The 23220-nt window shown below is 39.7% G+C and overlaps 3 protein-coding genes across 3 annotated transcripts; all 3 read right to left on the bottom strand.

Annotated features, from left to right (window-relative positions):
* Positions 1-613: 613 nt before the first annotated feature.
* On the bottom strand, positions 614-1535 carry LOC128736110 (chymotrypsin-2-like). Its single transcript, XM_053830591.1, has 3 exons — positions 1490-1535; positions 823-1394; positions 614-763 (listed from the first exon to the last, which is right to left on the bottom strand). The coding sequence occupies exons 1-3, from the start codon at positions 1533-1535 to the stop codon at positions 614-616; spliced, it is 768 nt and encodes a 255-aa protein (XP_053686566.1).
* A 3561-nt stretch (positions 1536-5096) lies between these two features.
* On the bottom strand, positions 5097-6380 carry LOC128737511 (transmembrane protein 177). Its single transcript, XM_053832165.1, has 3 exons — positions 6203-6380; positions 5690-6146; positions 5097-5625 (listed from the first exon to the last, which is right to left on the bottom strand). Exons 1-3 carry the CDS (start codon positions 6346-6348, stop codon positions 5299-5301), a joined length of 930 nt encoding a protein of 309 aa, XP_053688140.1. The 5' UTR covers positions 6349-6380; the 3' UTR covers positions 5097-5298.
* An 8153-nt stretch (positions 6381-14533) lies between these two features.
* LOC128736109 (uncharacterized) lies at positions 14534-23146 on the bottom strand. Its single transcript, XM_053830589.1, has 9 exons — positions 23081-23146; positions 22868-22971; positions 22579-22657; positions 22283-22373; positions 22068-22206; positions 19954-20066; positions 19845-19894; positions 14848-15070; positions 14534-14805 (listed from the first exon to the last, which is right to left on the bottom strand). Exons 1-9 carry the CDS (start codon positions 23111-23113, stop codon positions 14534-14536), a joined length of 1104 nt encoding a protein of 367 aa, XP_053686564.1. The 5' UTR covers positions 23114-23146.
* Positions 23147-23220: the final 74 nt, after the last annotated feature.

The raw sequence follows: 23220 nt of genomic DNA, 5'->3' as shown, positions 1-23220 counted from the left end.
GCAGATCAACAACAACAAACTTGGCATAGTTTACTTCTCACTGCATTAGGATTATGGAAAAAGGACATCAAGTAGATATCACGTCTACAGACCGTAAAGCGGTATTTGATGGCATAGATCACTGTATTGTTTGTTTAAATTAAATGCTTTGGCGCGTTATCCAACATATCAGAATGGTGGAAATCATATCCGTAAAAATAGCATTTCAAGAATCACAACTTGGGCACTTGCTCGGGCGTACCACAAGGGAGTAATCTACGACCTTTACTATTAACGACGGCTTTCTATGTTATACCATCTGACCGATCTATTATCTACGCTGACGACGAAGCTTTTCCTCGGCATACAATCGATAGCAGATTGCATGGAACTACAGTGCCACGACTGGTGTGTTCGAAATCAGTTAATCTTGAGTGTGTCTAAGTGTTCGGTGATTTCATTTTCACGCAATCAGAATCCAATTCACTGAAGGTCACAATAGCTGATTAACCATTTAACAGTCATTTTTAAACTTCTTGATTTTTATTAGCATCACAAGATATGAACTAAAAACATAGCCAAGTTCTAAAATGTCATAAAGCGTAATTTCGATTTTCATGGGTAGCCAAAAATATTAAGAGTTGTTGTTAACATTCGTACGAATCCAGTCGTGATAGTAGGAGACTCGAGCGAACGCATCCGGAAAACCTTTAGCACATGGGACTCCAAAGTTGACTACTCCAACAAGTTTTCCTTCGTATGTCAGCGGACCGCCAGAGTCGCCCTTTCGAATGTAAAAAATGTTGTTATATTTAGTGGTCAAATGATTGTTAAATAACTTACGTTACAAGCACCCTCTCCTGCCTTGGTGAATGTACACACGTGTCCGATGTCGACTTCTGGGGCATCACCATGTAGACGTTTGCACTCTTCGTAGGGCACATATTTGAGATCGATCGTCTGCAATTTGGTGGGTATGGGGCCGTTGCTGGATGTTCTTCCCCATCCAGTTAATGTCAAGTTGGCATTCTCGGGAACTACTTTTTCTGAATACTCGACGGCACTGACGTTATCGCTGAATTCGAGCTTTGATTGCAGTTTAACCAAAGCGATGTCATTGTGAAAGCTCGGTTTATTGTATCGGCTATGCACTATGAATTTCTCCGCTTTGTATTTCTGACCCCCTTCTTTAAGGCTGTTGGTTCCGACTAGAACGCGCAATTGCGAGAGATTAGCCCCAACAACACAATGGGCAGCGGTCAAAACCCATTGATTGCCAATAATAGCTCCCCCACAAGAGTGTCCAAAGAGACCCTGCAGCGATACTTGAAATGGTACTGAACCATCAGCAGCCTCGTGGCCTCCAACAACTCGATTGATGTAGTTGTCGTCCAGTGGGAGTAGGTTTCCCAAAGCTGTGGTGGAAGTCTCGATTAGTTAGTGTTTTTGACAAAAAATATTTATTCCAAATCATTAGAGTTTCACAATATTCGATAGTTATGATACTCACTTGAAGCAATTAAGCAACTAAAGGCGATTGAAATTTGAATTTTCATTTTTAGTTTGAAAGTATTAGCTGCAGTTTAGTTGAAGAACGATTGTTTAATGATATTCAGAAGCTCAAGTCGGTCAGTTTTATAGTCGACGGTAATGACTGATATTGATAGTCGTTGACACTTGAGAATTTGTTACAAATCATATATTAATTACGTCCATGTGTGATAGTTTCGTTTTATTACAGGAGATAATCAGTTAGTGGACGGCAGTCTCAATGAACGCTCTACTATCAACTTATCATTGATTAGATTCGGATTTAATGTAATCTCAAGATGGATTTTTGATTTACAACCGCCTTATTAGAAAGAAAAGCGGAAGTCTTTCGCTTTAACACCCCGTAGTAAAAAGAATTATAAAATCTGGAGCAACTGTAAATGCTGGAGTTATTCGGTACACATGACTGTATAATGGTCTTATTTGTGACTGTGTTCTGTTGAAGCAACAGAACACACTAGAATGAATTACATATTATAGGTCAAATGACAATATTATAGGTATTATAGGTATAACAAAGGCTAGGCGATGCTGCTAGATAGAGTCAGTAGGATCGTTGCACTAGCCCCGTAACTGTCCTGTACTATAATAGCCGGCTGCGAAGTCTGTCGATAAAGAAGGGTCAAGTTCTCAACAGGACTTTTCTACCCATTGCTATGCTTTTTAGGTGCATAACAAAGGTCATCATATAGACCTAATTCGTGTTTTTAGTCTTTGACCTTGAAATACGGTCAGCCATTAATATTAATATTTCTTTTTTGAAACGATAATTCTACAATTGATGGAGGGACGGTAGGGGAAAGGGATGGTGAGGGGGGGGGGGGGGTGGAGGGGTTATTGGTAGTTTCGCTTAACAAGTAGTCGTTGTGACTTCTACATTTTGTCCAATGCTGGAAGGTGCATGGGTCGAACCAAGCTATAATTTAAGATTATAACCGGATTTGAACCCACAACACCCGCCAGAGATTTGGCACTTTTTCTTTCTCAGGATCGTGGTCATCGCACGTCGATACTTGCGAAAACACTGTGCCAACAGTCAGCATTTGCATGAGTTCCTCCTTTCCTGTCAGCACATGATCTCAGAATTCTATAAACACCTGACTAGCTAGTAAAAACAGTTTTTGTATAAATTCCCCAATGAAAAATGCATGCATTGCGTCAAGCATTGTCGTAATTCATGAAATTTTGATTTCAGAAAAAAGACACAGTTTCCTCGACCCAACTGGTCAGAAGTTATTAGCCTGATTTAACCTAAACAAATTTGCCGTTCTGAAAGTAAAGCTTGTTGGTAGAAGTAAGCAACCATCTCTTTAGTTTGATTGTTTGGATCGATATTCTGTTCTATTAAAATCTATTCAAAATTGAAGTCTTGTGTAAAAATATAAGGGAGAATATAACATTTTGTTCATATTAACGTATCATTCTAAGTAATGCAACGTAATGCAGAAAGTGAGGAACCACAGTCAAAGTTTATTGCCGCTTTTTTATCTGAATAGATTATAGACATTTCATCTACTTAATCGTACCAATTTCTGCCTATATCCGATGTCGATCACTAATTCTTCTATCTTTTGATTCTAGTCGTGTGGCAGTCTTTCTAACCAGATAAAAGTGGTTTCTGCTTTCATGTTGAAAAATGTAAGTGTGCTTAACTAATCAAGCTGCTTTTCATACCGTGAAAGACAAATGTACATATTCTTGGAAGCGACAAAGTGACTGAATAGAGCACATCAACTTTCGATTGTGCTATCGCTGATAGTCAGGGCAATATCTCAAGTGATTGATTACAGTTGCGTCAGTAGAGTAGTTAGGAGCCAAGAAGTAATTGCGGACAAGCACAAGAAGTTACTAAATTTATCCAACAGCTAAACAGCTAATTTATCTAACTGTACAGTGTACAGGTCAATAACTGCAAACCAAAGCGAATGTGCACATGTTATCCCTTAAAGCAGTAGATTTAAACGGGATGAGACTGATAAGTACTTTAAAATAGTCTTATTAATTTGCTTACTTTTACTTGTAATAAATCGTCGTAAACTTTGTTCGAAGCTGGAAACTTAGTTTAACTTTGTTGTTTCTGCTGTTAACCTAGTAGAGTCGTATCTGAAGCAACGAACCCAAACCGTGTTCTGTGGAGATCAACAGTCCGAAGTGAGGTTTTCAACATCTGGAGTTCCCCAAGGCTCAGTGTTCGGGTCTCTGCTTTTTTGTTGTTATGTCAACGATTTTCCCTCCGTACTAAGATGTTGCTCAATACATATGTATGCGGATGACGTTCAGCTGTATATTCGCTACCTTGGTCCCTGTTCTCATGAATTCATTAGGATGATGAACGAAGATCTAGCAAGAATAATGGAATGATCTCAACGTAACCAGTTGTTCGCCAACCAATCGAAGAGTACATAAATGTTTTTGAAGAGTCGTCGTAGAAACACAGATCAGACCAACTTTTGACCTTCTGTCACTACGGACAAGCAAACTATTGAGTGGACAGAGAGTGCAAAGAATCTTGGAATCATTTTCCAAACGGATCTGAAATGGGACAGCCTAGTAAATCAGCAATGCGGGAAAATCTACGCAAGCCTTGGATCGCTCTACGGTTCTGCTTCTGCTGCTCCAACCAGCACATGCCTAAAATTGTTCAAAGCGTTGATTTTACCTCACTTCACATTTGGCGAGCTACTTTACGTTAGACTAAGTGCGTGCTCCATGGACAGGTTAAAAGTCGCGCTGAATTCATACGTTTTGTTTACGGGTTGAACCGCTACGCGCATGTAACTCAACTGCAGGAAAACCTGATCGGATGCCCACTGGAGAATTTCTACGCGCACCGCTCATGTGGGTTCTTACGCAAGCTGATCGGAACGCAATGTCCGTCAGTACTCTTTGAGAAATTGTTGCCATCACAAGGGTGTCGGCTACAGAACCTGATAGTTCTTCCCAACAACTCGACTAGCTACTCAAGCTCACTGTTCGGTAGAGATGTGATAACGCAATATCTCCGATAGTTAAACGCTCAACTTCTGAAACAGTTTTTAAGAGGGGCTGCCTCGAATATTGCAATCACAATTAATGTTAGCAGTTAAGTATTTTGTTAAAGTTGAGTTTTATGATGTACAATACAAAGGCATCCGCAGGTAGCAAATTTGAAAAAGGTTTACCTTTACGCTACTGGGTAATAAATAAATACTAAAAATAAGTTACTGTGGGTTGATGGTAAGATTTTAACCCTCTCTGTCCGAAGGGCGTTTGGGTGGATTACAGTTTTTGGATATCTGAAAAGCTATTAATAAGCAATTCATCAAACACAACTAGTACAGCTTGTTAAACATCGTTTGAACTATGTTCTGATGTAGAAATATTCATATATAAATGGCCAAAAACTTGATCGGTTGGGTTTAGTACCAGAAGTCGTGGATCACCTGTGCTGCCATGGGACAGATGGTTGAAAATAAAATTATAAATCTGAAACTTACGAATAATGTTCTTTATATCCCTAATAATCGATGTACCATTCACATCTCAACTGATAGGTGTTTTTCTATTCTCTATCAAAACATGCAGAATCTTGGTAATGTTCAAATGATGTTTGTGGGATTCCTCAAACTATTCATAAAGGTTAATGCGATTTGAAAAATAAAAACAACTTGTGATTTTTTACTATATTGAGACTAGATCATGTTTTTTTTCTAGAACTTTGCTACTGAAATGCTTACTAAAGGAAAACGTAAACCAAAACTAGTTTTATTATCGCTAATGAAATGCAAATTACGTAGCTTTTTCGTTATTAGTAAACTCTTTGTAACCGGTTATAAAAAAGTCCTTTCGACTAGTTAATGGCACTGCTTTCTGCCGAAGCATATAGTTGACATTGCCGCCTGCGGTGTAATAATCGTCTCCTGTTAGCTTTCGCATTGCTATGTTTTTCTTCAGTACTTTATCGTAGAACCCAGCACCGGCATTCACCATGTCCGGACCTAATGCGGCTAGTTTTCTATCTGCACTTGTCTCGTAATGCACTTCTGTAATGTCTGTTGCAAAGGAGTACACACCAAAACCAAACGTCCCGCAAATGATGTACAGTAAGCACCTCAACTAAAATTAAGTATTCACAATTAATTTAAAACATTTGCATATGCTTAGTTTTATGGAAACTTACCGAAAAAGGACGAACATATAGGTTATTTCGACTGTTTACCAAAGAAGCCAAATTGTACGTGAAATACCATACAGTTGCAGGTATGATCGACTGAATAAGTCTCTTTTGAGAGTTTAGCGTCAGCATTTCACGAGCGATTGCAAACACCTGTTCGTCTTCACTCAGAACCAAGCACTCTTCTAGAAGTTTGCCGCCCTCGGAGGACCAATTGATTTTTCGCCCTTGCAGAACTACGTCCTGCTTTTCTATATCGGCTGCGCTGGTATATTCGAAGTTGGCCGGTATACCTACAACGCCACCAAATCGTGATTTCATAGAACCTGCATTGTATACATCGAACCCTTGGACAATGAATGAACTAACATATTTTTGCTCAAAATCTGATAGTTTTAACAATGCGACAGCACGATTAAATCGCTCTTGGATTTTGTCTGAGGGTAATTGTTTTTCTCCATTTCTAAAAATTATCAAATACATAAATAATGATTAAAAACAGTTCAACGTTAAACTTACTTGTATGCTTGAAACAAGTCCTTTATGTAACTAACGGCAATAGTATGCGGAACATAGTGGCCAGCGAAAAGGCCTATTACTATAGTAGTAGAACCGTAGAAAACCAAACGCCTTCCGGACTCGGTTAGGAAATACGACCGTACCATTTTTTGTTCTATAACTTAAATAACTATTTGCGAAGATATTTTCAAGGATATTTTATACGAAAACCGGGTTGAAGGGTTGAATAGTTTGTTTTTGTTTACCGTGTGTGCTTTACTTTGACAGCAGAGCTGCCATATTTTGATTTAAAACTGCGCAAATTCTGCCTGCACGCTCGTTAAAAGTACAACATGTACAGAGTTATTTTAACTCATCGAAGTCGTTTATTAACAGTTTGCACGGCTACTGTGTTATTTACCTGACTCATAACGAACCCCTATTTCCAAAATTCTAAAATCTCTCATGCTTTTGTTTTCGGGGTAAACATGTAATTTCTTATGTTATATAGTTGATATTTGTATGCTCTATTCGAATTTATGATCAATTAAACGAAAAACCACAAAGTTTGTGGGTTACGAGACCCTCCCCCGTATATAACGTATATTCGTTATGAGTCAGGTAACACGCACAGAACAGAATTGGAAGTAGAAATCCAAACCCGTAGGGTAACCAACCTAGTTTGGACCCCATCAACAGCTGTACATAATTTGGACACTTTCATTTGATTTTGCTGTAAGTGTCCAAATTATGTACAGTTGCTGAAGGGGTCCAAAATACGTTGGTTACCCTACATGCTACTTTCTACAGATACAAGCGATCCTGGCGGTAGCGAGGCACTTTTTTCCACGAAAACTTACGAACGCATACGAATGCACACGAAAGTATATGAAAGCTGCTATAGCATATATGCGATTGGTAGCGAGCGTTCTGCTTATATTGTTGTTATTTGCTTCTATGCGAAAACCTTCCCAAAGAAAAATAAAAACAAAATAGACTCTCCCAAGGAACAAAACGTCAGCACTTAAAAGACCAGATGGGGAATAGGAGTTGTGTAGTGGCATCCGGTGCTGAATAAACTAATTTGCTGAAATATATGTTGTGTAAACGTCATATTCCATATTTTTTCTAGCTTCTTACCAACATCTACACTGTCTCTACAGTTGTTATGTAAGTGTGGAACAAGAGTTGACTGAACGTTGTACAAATGTATCAGCAGCACCGCTAAGAGCAAGTGTGAAATATTGGTCGCTTAAAAGCAACGCTAAGAGAGGTGGAACAAGAGACGCCTGAGGGCAACCAATAACATAAACAATACTATGAAATTATTATTAGATCCACTTTATTACACATGTCAGGAAACAAATAAATAACTCAGCTCTTTTCAATTTTAAAACAAAGCACTTTCTCGCCCTCAAAAACTATAATCGTACGATAATCATTGAGCGGGCACCTTATCACTACCGACAACAAACTGCACATCAAAAAACTACTTTGAAGAAACTCCGAAATCCTGCCGCGTACAGTTCGTTTAGCAGGAGAACTAGAACCGATACGTATCTCCATTTCGTACGTTGTCGATGGCTCCGTCCAAAATATACTTCACAATGCCAATCAAAAGATCCGTGGGGGGAAGAAACACTTGGTCTTGGGACCAGAGATTCCATTGCAGGATCATTGTATTCTAAACCTGCGAACACAAATCGGTCACTACAAATCACTGGGTAATAGATTTACACAGCAACATCGTCAAACACCTACAAAAAGTCTGCCGATTTTCGACAATTTGCACTCTGTTTACTTACCGCTCTGAAAGTTTGTTTTGGTTGTAACTTTCGGAGCGGTAAGTAACTGTGGAATAGGTATGGAAGAAGAGTGCAGGTATAAGAGCAGGTGCGGAATACCGGTTGCTAAAAGGCAACCATGGAAATGCATGTCCAATAGACGTTGTGCAAACGCATCAACAGCATTGCAAATAGCAATTGTGGAATAATAATTAGTGGATTAAACGTTGTGTAAACGTATCAGGAGCATTGCTAAAAGCAAGTCTCGCGTAACTTTTCAAAAGGACCTAAGTAACATTGAGAGACTCTCTTTGGCGTCCCTCTCTTGATTGTTACGGTGATATAAATGCATTCCAACGAAAATTTTCCTCACGTTTAGCTAGATTGTGACGCTGGCAACCGATTTATGCAAAGCTGGTGTTTTAAAATGTATTTGTATTGCCGTAGGAGGTGAAAGAGAAGAGGCACAAAGAGAATCTCTCATTGTTACTTAGGTCCTTTTGAAAAGTTGCGCGAGAAGTGTGGAATAAGTGTGGAATGCGCGTTGAGCAAACGAATGAACAGTAAGTGTCGAGAGCAAGTGTGGTGAAAGAGTGGAATAAGAGTGGAATGAATGTTGTGTGTAATAAGAGTTGAATAATTGCCGTACAAACGTATTAGCAGCAGCATCTCTAAGAGCAGGTGTGGAATTAAATGTGCTTGATGGCAACCAATAACACCAATAACTTGAATGACACTTTATACTTTACACTTAATAATTTATAATTAAAATTTATATTACGCCCACTTTATTTTATTTGTTTTTTTGATAGATTAAGAATAGCAAAGGTCGGGTGGCATAGTGACGATGCCACCACTGCTGGCTGGTAGCACCGCAATCGCATTGCCATTTCCCGCTGCTGGTGCGTGAAAACCCCACTCCTTCTCGTGCCATCCGCTGCTGTTTTTTGGATGAAAAAACTTAGATCCAAGCCGATTACAAATAGATGTGCACAGGCAGCGAGCGGGTTAAAGCAGCGATTAGCTCCGGATAATCTGCGTAAGGTAATGACGGGGTGACAAAACTACTGCTCCTCTGCGGCACTAGCACATACTACTTCTGCTGCTAACTCATCACAAATGAACAGACGCAAACAGCTCGCCGAAAGCTTAGTACAAATAGTTTATAATTGTTTAATATGCGCTGAATAGATGTTTCTAGCGTAATTTTGTACAGGAGATGCCTAACATGATTTAAGAAGTTACTCTTCAGCGCCTAAATATCTTTTAGTCGAGGTTTGTTCCACGCTTGACAAACTTAAACTTGTAAATCTACATCGGCTAAAAACTCGGTGCCCATCATATGTCAGATTATCTCAGATGTGTTCGTCGATGGCTTCCGACTGACAGGATGTAAGTTCGAATCCGGATGAGTGAAATGAGTATAATGGCGGGCTAGATAAATTTCGAGTCAACCAATGATTTCCTACTAAGTCTCTCATTATAAATCATAATAATATGAATACAAAAATGGATATGAAAATAACGAAACCCACAAAATAAAATTAATACTTCCTACTGCTACTACTGCTTGAACTGCTGTGGACCAACGTAGCTTCAGTGTCATCAGCAGTAGTTTAATAAACATATCTATACGTACTGAAGAAACGTTTTACTGTACGTTGCCTAACAGTCATACAAACGTATCTTCCACGCCCATATTCAGCACTGTGCTGTTTAAATTCTCCAAAACCGACTGTATAAGCATTGAACAGAGGTGTTTAGACATACTTGAAAAGCAGCTATACAGCATGTGCTGAATAAAAGCTGTTGGTTAAACGTTTAATAAGCAAAAATTGTTCCTTGGGCTGTTACCAGTTGTGATCATCGAATCGTTCGGACTTCCACTTCTGTTGGTGATTAGAGTAGGGCGGGGCATAAGTGCGATGTTTGGAGTTGTCATAAATTTTCGTGAGATACAAAGAAGGACAACAACGAAATATATTTTATAGTGATGCAGTAACTCAATGTCTTCACATTCAACTATAAATCATCTGCGGTAATGGTGTTTTGCAAAATAAATTCTTCTTTCTTCTGATCAAGTGCCGATTCGCACTTTTACCCCACTAACGGGGCAAAAGTGCGAATACCGTGGGGCAAAAGTGCTGTAACGTTCGTGTTTTGCACACAACGCACAGCAGCTTAAGCGCCACTCCGGTTTAGGAGGCTGCTGACGCTTTTGAAAGTCCGGCTATGAGACTCTGTAAAACGGGCGGGTTAAAAGTGGCTAAATCACACCGTTCATCTGACTTTTCCTAACAGGGGTTAAACCAATAATATTCGTACAGACTGATCGATTAATATCTACCAAATCTCCAAAACAAACGAACTAAAAGAATCGAGACGATACGCGAATCTAAATGAGAAAAGATCTCACCATTCATTAATTCGAACAAACAAACAAAAGTTCGATATCTTTCAGGTGGTTTTCAAACTTACAGGCTGTTTATTGAACGCATCAGCCTACTGGTCCCGGGACAGGGTAAAGCTACTCAACTTAAGGCTAACAATGGCAAACAGTCTTATTTGCTAGCACTTGCGGTTTTTTGATTTGGTTCTTCCACACAGTTCGACAGCACAGGCCGAACGGTCCTGATAACACAAGCAGCAGCGATCAATCAGCTGATCCAAGCAGTCAAGCTGATCCAGATGTAAATGAAGAGCGTATAGCGTTTGCCACCTTAGGGTGAGTGGCAGGCGCCGGTCCGTAGCACGTTCTGAGTGCGCTGAGTGGAGCAGTCAATCCTATGACTGATGACAGCGTGTTCGATGGGGTCGCTTAGCAGATTGGTCTTCTGCCCTAGCCGGAATAAACACCCCACGTTGAATGGGGAACCCTGTTCAACGTGTACATTCGTTATGCGTATGGCTGATAAGTTATTTTAGTTACCGTAGCACGCAGCTTACCTGCTAGTTGTAAGTTTTACGGGCACGAGTCACTTTTTTTGGTAACTCCTATCCTAGCAGTCGGTCTAAAACTTTAAAAGTTAGTTATCAGGCCTAATCTCGCTACTCTAGCTTCTTCTCACCTTAAGCACGGGTGGATTTTGCTAGCAAAGTCCTTGACTTTGTCAACCACCTTGAAATGCACCTTTGAAAATCGCGAACTTTGATACGGAAGAAAAGTTAAGTTTGACGATCTCCACTCAATTAGCAATGGAGTTGGTCGGATCCCTTATTTATAGCATTTTCGGCATAATAGCAATCGAAATGCTATTATATTTCGCGACAAAGATTAATTCTATCAACCTGTACGATTTATTTCTTGTACATCATTCGCGATTGTTTGAAGAACAATCTCGAGCGCACACCAGTGATTTAAATCACTCAGCCATTGGGCAAAGCGAGATGACCAATTTGAGTGACGCCAATAGTGAGTATGTATCGGCGCGAGCGACAGTAACTCTTCTAGTAACCGACAGGTGGCTATGTTCGTAAGTTGCGGTGAGCTTTTTACTACTAGTGTGCAATTATTGTGCGGTTACGTGCAATCTTCACAGGGATGAATTCATGGCTTACATTCTCGCTAACACTTATTAAATAAAAATTTTGAAATTAAAAAAATTTCAAAATTTTTATAGCGCTAAACATGACTACTCTAAACAAACAAAGAACAAGAAGACTAAACAAAAACATACTGACAATTTTAAGTTTCATTAACCGTCACTATCTATTCTGAGCTCCCAAAATTGCTAAAAAAAAACTTCTAACTTACATTTTTACTTGACTTACTCATTGCATTAACAACTCCCTCAGACATATCTGAGTCAAAATTCCTACCTAATTGCCTAACTAACATCCTAAAATCACCTCAGAAACCTCTGGGCAAAAATATTTCCTATTTAACCTCAGAAACATCTGAGCAAATTGTACTCCTAACCAATTTCACCTCAGACAAATCTGAGCAATTGATTCTCATTTCCGATTTTACCTCAGACAATTCTGAGCATCTTATATTCCTTACTTATTCTAAATATCTAAGCAATCGTACTTCATATCAGAAATTTCTGATCAATTCAATTTTACCGAATTTCACCTCAGAAAATTCTGAGCCATAATTGAAATCTAATTGACTTTCTTTTTAAAGTTCGTGATTAAAATCTAATTTAACTTCAGCAATTTCTGAGCAAATTCATTTAAATCCTCGCTACTGAAAATTCACATTTGCAATTTTTTTGGTACCGACACGTTTACTTCGAAAAGACAGACTAAAATTATTTTGGGTAATATTTGGTAAACCTTAATCGCACTACTAGGGTAGGTACGGAATATTCGTACAATTATTATTTATTATCACAGCATTAGGCTTGTGATCGCGGTTTGGTAAATCTACTTTGCTTTCGTGTTAGCTGTTTGAGGAATAACCGTATATTATTTTGAATGTCATTACTTTATCTGAAGCGTGCTATCGAGTATTTCTAGGGTCGGTATCTCCAAGCTCTTATCCAGTTCTTATTCCATAGTATTTAGTACAGGAGTTAGGTCACAAGGCTGTAATTGAAAACATATATCTTTTCCCGGTTCTCCGAAATAGGTTTCCACGCGAAATAGGTCCAGCAGATTGATGGATTCCGTACTTTTCGAAATTCCGGCTGGAAGCATATCGTTTGTCGGCGACATTAACCGAAACCCAAATTTATCGAGAAAATCAATTCCCAAGATTAAACGTTTGGTTACTTCGGGTACAACAACAGTTGGCACAATATGTGTGGCGGTTTTGAAAGAATACGGCACATTAACATATCCCAGACATCGGTATTCAGTCCCATCTGCCGTAGATATCTTCATCGGAAGCGGGTGCATTTGAAGACCTAATTTGCGTATTCAGTCTATGCAGCTAATCACGGAGATACTGGCACCAGTATCTGCGAGAGCTTCTATTTCTTCTCCTAAAATCTTTACGGTGAAATGTGGGCATCGATGAGCTGAAGTACGAATCTGGTGTATTTTATGAAATGGGGAATAGGGTGTAGTGGGAATCGCTGCAGATTGACGGTGAGGAAAAGGATTCCCTATATTTTCCTCCTTTAGTCGTTTTTTTGTTTCTCCTCTTCTCCTTTGCTTAGGTTGTGCTGGTTGGGACATCTGTATGTTGTCGTATCAAGATGACCACAAACGTGGCAAAATATTCTTTTATACTGATCGCATTCTCTCCACATATGACCTGACCGTTGGCAATTCCAGCATTTAACTGGTTCCTTTTCTGGATTTTCCTCTTTCGGTTGTCCTTGACTTTTTCCGCGAAGGGTTGGGAATGACTTTGGTCCTCTTGATTGCACGGCGCAAACTAATCCTTCGTTCTCTTGGTCGGATTGTACATCATCGTCTTCGTCGCAATTTATTTGATTAATGCTGGGCCTTGATTGACTGGCGTATAAGTTCGTTTCCAGTGCATCAAAACGAAAACATAACTGGGCTAGATGTTCAATTGAATTAATCTGTTCTAATGCCAATCGTCGCCGGTATGACAGTTTCATATTTTCGACGATGATTTCAAATTTTTCTCTTTCGGTCATTTTTCTCATTAGCCGTTGCGCCAGCATTTCCATGTCGGTCAAGAATGCGCTGAAGAGTTCATTTGGACGCTGCTTTCTATACTTCATTTCTTCACGAATGATTCGATCTCTATTTGGGTTGTCATATCGCATCTTTAGGAAGTGTTCGAGAGTTTCCCAACTGTCGAATTTCTCCTCATAGGTTGTATACCATACATACGCACTGTCTTTGAATAACAAGTGCGCATGCATTCGCAGCTCCTGATGACTGATCGCATATGAGCGACACAAAATATCTAACTGACGAAGAAAATCAGTAACTGGAACCGCATTCGTATCGCCCGAGAATTTTGGCCATTTTTCTATAATCGCACACTGTTGGTGAGGCAATCGCCTTGGATAGCCTTGGTACGGGGATCGCTCAAAACCCGAGCCTCGGTTACGAGCAGTATTAACCATTGGGCCTTCCTGAAAATGAATGTTTTCTCGACCAGTTCGTGGTGGCGAAATTCCAAAGCACGTATCTCTGCCGTTATTTCGTTCATTACCAGCTACAACTGGACTACGACGATCAGACACTCGACCGGACAACTGCAGCGGTTGCTCGACCTCCATCTGCCGGGGCTGCAACATTGTTGACTGTCGTGGAATTACTTCGAATACTTCTTCATCATTTAAATGTACATTCGCAATTTTATCCGCTAGATGATTTATCGCTCTCTCATCCATCGCAGGACGTTGCAGACCTTTATTGAAGAGTTTATTCATATAGGAACGAATGTACGATTCGATTTCTGATACATGCACGTATTCATCCTGTTGGCCGAAATTTGCAGGTACAATCGGTTCCTCCCTCGGGTTACTCGGACTCGCTGGACGATCATGTGCTTGAGAGGCAATCACTGGCTTCGGTGGCAACATGCTCGTTTTGAACATGTTCACATTTGTTTCGTTACGGACTGGCGAGTTTTTAATTTCAACCGGCCGTCTCTCTTCGTTTTGCATGCTGAAAATTTCCGGTCTAGGCGGAACATTCATAATGTCGACGCCCCTCGACTGCGGTAAATTTTGTCCAATCTCATTTGGAAATAGTGGTACTGTGTAACATCCGGTACAGGACCTGTCGCTTTTGCAATTGGTTGAGGATATTGGTTCGGGAGTAATAACGATGTTGTAGCAGACGGCGGCTGGCTAAGTGCACCCGGTTGTGGTGGACCTGTAGGTCGACGAACTGCACCTAGGGATGCTGGCCGTGGAATTGGTCCAATCACACTTTCCCATTTTTTTCCAATACCGGTGCTCAACGCTGGAGACAAAGAAATTAGCGGGGGACTCATTAAACCTCTACCTACACCTTCTATGTTTACACTTGCACCTCCTACGGTTTCCTCCTGCGTAAGGAGATCTTCTCTTCCCGTCGTATTTAGGCCGGGAGCATTCAACGTTGACGATGCGAAAGGAATATCAATTTGCTGTCGGCTGCTTTGAATCGGGATAGCAGACGGTACGTTAGCATTCGATGAGGTCACGGCGATGGGCTCCGGACAAATTGCAGGTTCAGGAAACTCCACCTGATAATACCGTTTCACCATTCGGTTTACAACATCTAATAGCACTTTCTTTTTTTCTTGCCACACAGGCTCTTCGGGATAATAACGAGACACTCGGAGATAGTAATGCACTAATCTTGAAAAACAATACGGGTTGGGACCGTTGACAAGCATTCGCTCAATTAAATGCAATTGTATCGGAATATGACTGAAATCGTCAGCCAGGTTCTGAGGGGACCACACAACTTGAATATTTTCATCGGAACTCCGCAGCAAGTTGCGAAGAGTTCTACGACGAGCTTCGAGTGTGCCCTCTATAGGATATCCTCGAATAACTAACTCGTAATTAATTTCCTCTTCGGCGAGGTCACTCGCGTTTATACGATACAAATCCATTTGGCACTAATGTCCAAAATAAAAACTGTTTTTGCTTAACTTTAAATATATAAGTATAAACGAAATAAATTTTTACCAAATACCCAAAAAAGAAAAACAATCAATAATCGCAAAAAATGCAAATATAAATTTAAATATAAATAAAAAAAAATTTTTCACCTATCACCAAATATAGAAATTGCTTATTCACTAAATCTAACAGTACTACTAAAGCTCAGAATCAGATATGTAACGTAGCGAAAAAACGAACTAAATTTACTAACTCCTTACTTTGCTTTTATCAATCGAATCTATCTCTTAAGACACTTTCAGTCGTGGCCCCACGTTGGGCGCCAAAATGTAACGTTCGTGTTTTGCACACAACGCACAGCAGCTTAAGCGCCACTCCGGTTTAGGAGGCTGCTGACGCTTTTGAAAGTCCGGCTATGAGACTCTGTAAAACGGGCGGGTTAAAAGTGGCTAAATCACACCGTTCATCTGACTTTTCCTAACAGGGGTTAAACCAATAATATTCGTACAGACTGATCGATTAATATCTACCAAATCTCCAAAACAAACGAACTAAAAGAATCGAGACGATACGCGAATCTAAATGAGAAAAGATCTCACCATTCATTAATTCGAACAAACAAACAAAAGTTCGATATCTTTCAGGTGGTTTTCAAACTTACAGGCTGTTTATTGAACGCATCAGCCTACTGGTCCCGGGACAGGGTAAAGCTACTCAACTTAAGGCTAACAATGGCAAACAGTCTTATTTGCTAGCACTTGCGGTTTTTTGATTTGGTTCTTCCACACAGTTCGACAGCACAGGCCGAACGGTCCTGATAACACAAGCAGCAGCGATCAATCAGCTGATCCAAGCAGTCAAGCTGATCCAGATGTAAATGAAGAGCGTATAGCGTTTGCCACCTTAGGGTGAGTGGCAGGCGCCGGTCCGTAGCACGTTCTGAGTGCGCTGAGTGGAGCAGTCAATCCTATGACTGATGACAGCGTGTTCGATGGGGTCGCTTAGCAGATTGGTCTTCTGCCCTAGCCGGAATAAACACCCCACGTTGAATGGGGAACCCTGTTCAACGTGTACATTCGTTATGCGTATGGCTGATAAGTTATTTTAGTTACCGTAGCACGCAGCTTACCTGCTAGTTGTAAGTTTTACGGGCACGAGTCACTTTTTTTGGTAACTCCTATCCTAGCAGTCGGTCTAAAACTTTAAAAGTTAGTTATCAGGCCTAATCTCGCTACTCTAGCTTCTTCTCACCTTAAGCACGGGTGGATTTTGCTAGCAAAGTCCTTGACTTTGTCAACCACCTTGAAATGCACCTTTGAAAATCGCGAACTTTGATACGGAAGAAAAGTTAAGTTTGACGATCTCCACTCAATTAGCAATGGAGTTGGTCGGATCCCTTATTTATAGCATTTTCGGCATAATAGCAATCGAAATGCTATTATATTTCGCGACAAAGATTAATTCTATCAACCTGTACGATTTATTTCTTGTACATCATTCGCGATTGTTTGAAGAACAATCTCGAGCGCACACCAGTGATTTAAATCACTCAGCCATTGGGCAAAGCGAGATGACCAATTTGAGTGACGCCAATAGTGAGTATGTATCGGCGCGAGCGACAGTAACTCTTCTAGTAACCGACAGGTGGCTATGTTCGTAAGTTGCGGTGAGCTTTTTACTACTAGTGTGCAATTATTGTGCGGTTACGTGCAATCTTCACAGGGATGAATTCATGGCTTACAGTGCAAAGCTCAAATCCATGAAATTAGCACAACAGTAGCTAACAAAACCATGTTATCTTCAATCTGCGTTATAAGGTTTTGCACGGGCGAGCATAACCTCACTTCTTTGACGTCTATCAGTGGTTTGTTTACATGGACTTGGAACATGGGTTAACAAGTTGACACTGAATATTGCTTAAGGTCTTAACGGCAAGTCAGAAAAGCACAAAAACTGCCATTCCGAATAGTTTGGAGGGCGACACTGCTGGATAATACGCTTTTAAAACGTTTAACTCCAATTTATGCATATCGCGTTCGCCTAACAAATAGTAAACAAACCACGAGTGGATGTCAAATGGGTGAATTGCGTTCATTCCGGTTCATTCGTGACGTCACCTTGCAAAACCTTATGTTTCGGTAAGGAATATTCTCAATTTGCATCTTTCCTATTTTGAGCTGGTGTTTTGCAGCCTCCGTTAGATCGAAACTTTTCCAAACGTTTGTTTTTTGTTTCATCAGTGGAAAACATTGTTTTCCTTCGCCCAACATATGTAGAGCACACAGTTTTCTGCAGATCTTCCATTTCTAGTATCTGTAATATAGTGCCTAAAGCTGTATATAATTAACTATACATTTTTGCCTCGCCCATGAATCGCACTTTTGCTCCGTTCGTGAATCGCACTTTTACCCCGCTAGGTGCTTGACGGGGTTAGATCAAATTACAGAAAAGCGAAATATATTTTGTAATTTTTTTTCACCGAATTTTCAAAACAGATATATATATATATGTTATATATATGTGAGTGATGTAAAACGCTGCTACATATTTTCAACAAGTAATATCCTCCTGTAACTCCAAAATAACATTTGCACATAACTCTGCAACTATGCGTCGTTAGCAACCAAAGTTTTCGTTAGATTCAAGCTGTCAAAGTAGTTACCCATCCATGCCAATGTAGTCAATTTACTCGGAATCTGAACCAATAAATCATTGAAACGCACTTTTACCCCTCCTTACTCTATTAGCGAAAACTTTTTCTGTCCGACATTCTGACGGATACGCTGTCGCTCCTGAAATTTAGCACAAAATGTAACAATTATTTCTAGCAGAAACTTTGCCGTCCGATTTTGTTATAGACAAATGAATGCAACTTCTGTTAGATATTAATATTAATCGATTTTCATCCGCATTTTAAGTAGCGAATTTATGAGTAGCGTATTTATGAGATATGTTTATTAGGTCCATCAATACTCAGTGAAGTCATAAATTACTCCGGGTCAGGTCGATTAACAGTTAGTTTTATTTGAACTGCTGCTAAAGCATTCATTAACCAAGATTTCATCCATTTACAAATTTTGGGTTCGAGTTAGCACTATGTCGCACATGGTGCGCTGTAATCGCACATTGATGCGCTATACAGCGCACCATGTGCGACGTAGTTGCGACACACAGAACAATAATAAAACCGAGTGTCGCGCGTCGATTATTACGGTTTTCAACTGCAACAGCAAAAAATATTAATATTAATGCCTGACCGCATTTCAAGGTCAAAGACTAAAAACACGAGTTTGGAACAGCAATAGATTAATTTATGAATTCGTCAGTGAGAGTACCGAAGAGCTCATTTCATGCTGTTACTGCGAATAAGATCGAAACATCACTTATAGCGTTTTTGTGGCAGCATGTTACTAGAGGATTTGTTTGGAATGTGTAATGTGCGGTAATGATTATTTAGGTAGTCGTCGGAATCGAAACCACAACGAACATTGCATGGATTATTGAAGATACTAGAAGACAACTAGTTGCTTCTGGTGCTGGTGGACAATTTAATATTTAAAAAGAAGCAAAGTATTGTCACTGCAAAACTGGCTATCTTCAATGATCCATTGCTCAGGATCATTTAATAAATTTATCAGAAAATTTAACAAATCAGGAAAAAAAGTACCAATCCGGCTTCCTGTGTCGGAAAACCGGCCTTTTTTCAGGATTGACCGGCCACCGGCTTTGCAGGTGAAAAACCGGTTGGGCCGGCCAAAAACCGGCCACTTGGCAACCCTAGCCGCTATCGAACCAAATACTAGCAATCCAGGAAGCCAATATGGATTAACATAGGCAGTAAATTAAGCTTTTCTGGCATAATACTTCGTGTCAGTTAGTAGTACTTACTTACTTACAACATGCCCTACTTATCGTATCCGTCCAGCTTTAGCCACCTTTTGATATTGGGCCCGCCAAAGAGCCGTGCGAGTTCATGATTCATCCACGGCCTCTATCCTCCGTTCGTTAGTTAGCACAAGTAACTATTTAGTTAGTCAACGTAGTTTTCAAGTAGCATTTAAGATTACTTAAATGCTTATTGGCCTGCATTCCAATTGCGTTGGCAATGCTTATTGGTTATCTGAGAAGTATTTTAATGAGATTGTGTTGGCTGACTCTGATGTTATGCTGATGTTATGTGCATATATGGGCGCCTTAAGGTTCTCTGGTGACAAGTCATTACGTTTGTAAGAAATTATATAAAATGCTAATCACTGTAGAAATTTGTTGATTTAATTTATTGTTACATATTTCGTAATTTTTGTTACAGTATTTTCACAAAGCATGTTCTAATATTATAGCAATTCTATCTAGCAGTGTCGCGACAAGGAAACTTATTAAATGAGCTACTGTGAATAGGTCTTGTCCCATGAAAAGAGAAATACATCCACCAAATGATACTGAAAGAACTCAAATTTATTATTACTGGTGCTTGGAAGGAAAAACTACTGGGACTTACCGATAAGATCCTCAATTCCAAATAGAACATCCCTGCGGAATCGCGTTTTTGGTTGCAGAACCTCCCAACGAAGCGATGACTTTTGTTTGAAAGGTATTCCTTTTGCGCTTGTCCTAGCCAAGAAGAGTTTGAACATAATAATTTCGTCTCAGATAATTTGCTACGACTATTGAATGCGGAAGATGAAAATGATTTTTTGATTTCGAAGAACACCTTTTCAGGACTGTCTAGTCTAAAGTGACCAGATTTTTTTTGGATGAATGCGGGACATATTGAATGGCTTATTTGCTAAATAAGTTCGGTAGTAAAGATGGGGTCATTCAGAAATTGGGCACTTCATTTTGGCGATAGCGGCGCTCCCAGTGGCCGTGAATGCTAGCTTTTGGTAGCGTTGTGTTATTTGTAAACAGTTCTGCTCGGTATATTTTTTTCGCAGTTTAAAGGTGTCGTGGTTTCGAGATATTCATCATGCAGGAGGAGAAATGAAAGTAATTGTATGCGGTCACCTGCAGAATGCACCAGCGTCGGTTCGGGAGCTGGTCAGATTGACGGATTATCCTAAAAGAGCTGTGGTGTGAATAATTGAGGGGTGCAAGGAAATTCTCAGGGCTGTCCGCAAGATGCAGAGCAGACGTTGGAGTTGAATTCTTGATCGTAAACTGCGGTTGAAGGTCATTCGGAAAGTCAAGGCTGATCTCAGCATCCCGAATTGTACTTTGACGAATAAACGGAATACTGACCGCTGTACTGTACGGCGGATCCGCCTTGAAATGACTAACAAGTGTTAGCGAGCAAGTGGGTAGCCCAACAGAAGCCTCAAACAATAAACAAAGGCTAAAATCCGGTCTTTTGGGCTGTGCGGCCAGGTGGTGATGAAACGCGATGCATGTTTCTGACTCGATAATGAACAAGCTTCAGAGAAGGCCGATTTCAGCCAAACTCAGGGGTTAGATTTCCCAAAACTAATCTCGAATCTGCTACAAACGCTACCGTGAGCCCGGTTCGTGATAAAAGGTCATGACTTGGCAAGCGATCTGTTTGTTTGGCATCGGTGTGTAAACCAGTTTTATTTGGTGACAGATAAGAATTCGGAGATACACAGAGGGTAGGCGCCTGACCAGATGGATTTTGCCCTTCATTAAGTCCCATGATAGCCTGCCGGAGTTTCAGCATGCATGCTAGAATAAACAATGGACTTCAGTTCATCTCAAAAGAGCTAAGTGCACCAAATTGTCCCCGGGTTCGTCCAGTATTGAAATACAGGGTGATAATGAAGCGAAAGCTGAAGATGGAGAGCACAGTCACTAGCGATATTCCATTGGTCAGATGAGGAGTTCGAGGTGCCGGCTGGCCGGGGCCGTGGCGGTGACTGGGAGGATGTCACCGGCTGACGAGCCATGTAATGTAACATAATTTCCTATGTTTCGTCCTTAAAAACTGTTTAGATTAAAAAATTAATCAATACGGGACACTTTCTGGGACGCTTAGTAATCCGGGACAAGCCATCCAAATCCGGGACAGTCCCGCATAATCCGGGACGTCTGGTCAGCCTAGTCTAGTCACAGCAAAGATTTTATTTCGCGTAATCTTGCTTCTCTTCCATTAAATACAACCTTAATTCGTTTACTGAGTCACGACTGCACTCCAACTATCGAAGCGTGTTGGCTAATTGGGCTGACTGATAGTTGATAGATGTTTCGAAAACCATAGAATTTTGACATTCAAGTGCTTTCTAGTTGAAGTATGGCTCAATTTGCGAACCTCCAACTAACGAACAACCCAATTAACGAGCTCTTAATGTGCAAATCATTGCTGTACTTTTTTCTAATGTTGCGTGGAAATTGACTAATGGTATAAAATTTATTTTGTTAGGTACATGCAATTTTGTACTGTTCTGTTAACTAGAGAGCATTGCAAAATTCTAATCCCGCGACAACATCATCAGTGTTGACAGGACGAATGATCTCGCGGTCGCGGTCTAGGGCAATCTGTAATTCAGTTGGCCCATAGTGTTAAATTTTTAAAAAAAGTTGCTTTTCACTGAAAAATGACTAAGTCTATGTATACCCAGAACTGTAAAATAAGATATTTTAAATGATATCTATTAATTTTACCATTGATTTTTGCTCGTGTGAACAGCTACGTAGACTATCTCAGTGCATGGTTTTAAGCAGTGGCAATATTTTTTATCGTACCAATCGGAATACTTCGCCAAACATCGTAAACCTTGTATTGTGCACACAGGACCATCATCTGTGAAGTACGGAATGGTTACTATTCAATTGTTACTTGAATGAATGTTTGAAAAATTATAGTCATGCGGACTTACTTTGAAAACGATAGAAGTGAGGTATACAATGACATTTGTCGAAGGCTCTAGCGGCTCGGCAACGCATAACACATGTATTGTAGCTTCGAAACTAGGTACACAAAAAAAAATATAATTTAGTTAATATATAATAATTATGTCAGTCACTGCAATGGTGAAAATGAAGCGGTTCTGGAGAAGGGAAATTTACTATAAGTTCTATCGATCATACAGCGTCGATTGCCATACGTATTATAAATACTTTTGTTAATTCTCTTTACAATCGAATATTGATGATAGATCTAAGTCATTATTACCTTGTTACCTTCATTTTCTTCATCGGAGAATACACATTTTCGTTGGCTTATTGATAAATCCCGTAGTTTATCATTAGCGCTGCAAGATTAATATAATTTATGATTTTATTTATTAGTTTATTACTAGCACTGCAAAAGAATACAATTCAATATTTGATCTGGTTTTTAAAATAATCAGAAACAATGTATGCCTCTGAAAAAAATAGGAAACTTCCATTTCGATGAAATAATCCTTAAAGCAGTAAATTTTTCATGGAATATTTACAATTATTTTATTTTGCATACTCACATGGTCTCTTGTACCACAAATGATATCACATATTCTTCCATGTCATTAACATTTAGAAATTTAGTTTCACTCGTTGTCAGTTCATATGGAGAATGTATTGTATACTGAAACAAGAAATACGAATAAATTCTGTTGATAAATTTTTCCCAGCGCTACATGTTTTGAGTTTATTTACTTTTTCAAAAGATGCTAGGTATAAAAATCAAGTCTTACCGAAAATGAGGAATCGTAACTGTCAAGTTTCATATAGCATTGATACTTGTTGAAAGAACACTTTACTGGCTCTTTTGGTTTTGAGTGTTTTTGTGAAGTTTCACTAAAAGAGAAATGTGAATTAATTTCGAGAATGTGTC

The sequence above is a fragment of the Sabethes cyaneus genome, chromosome 2, assembly GCF_943734655.1.
Source record: "Sabethes cyaneus chromosome 2, idSabCyanKW18_F2, whole genome shotgun sequence".
NCBI lineage: Eukaryota > Metazoa > Arthropoda > Insecta > Diptera > Culicidae > Sabethes > Sabethes cyaneus.
This window is presented reverse-complemented; position numbering and strand designations above follow the sequence as displayed.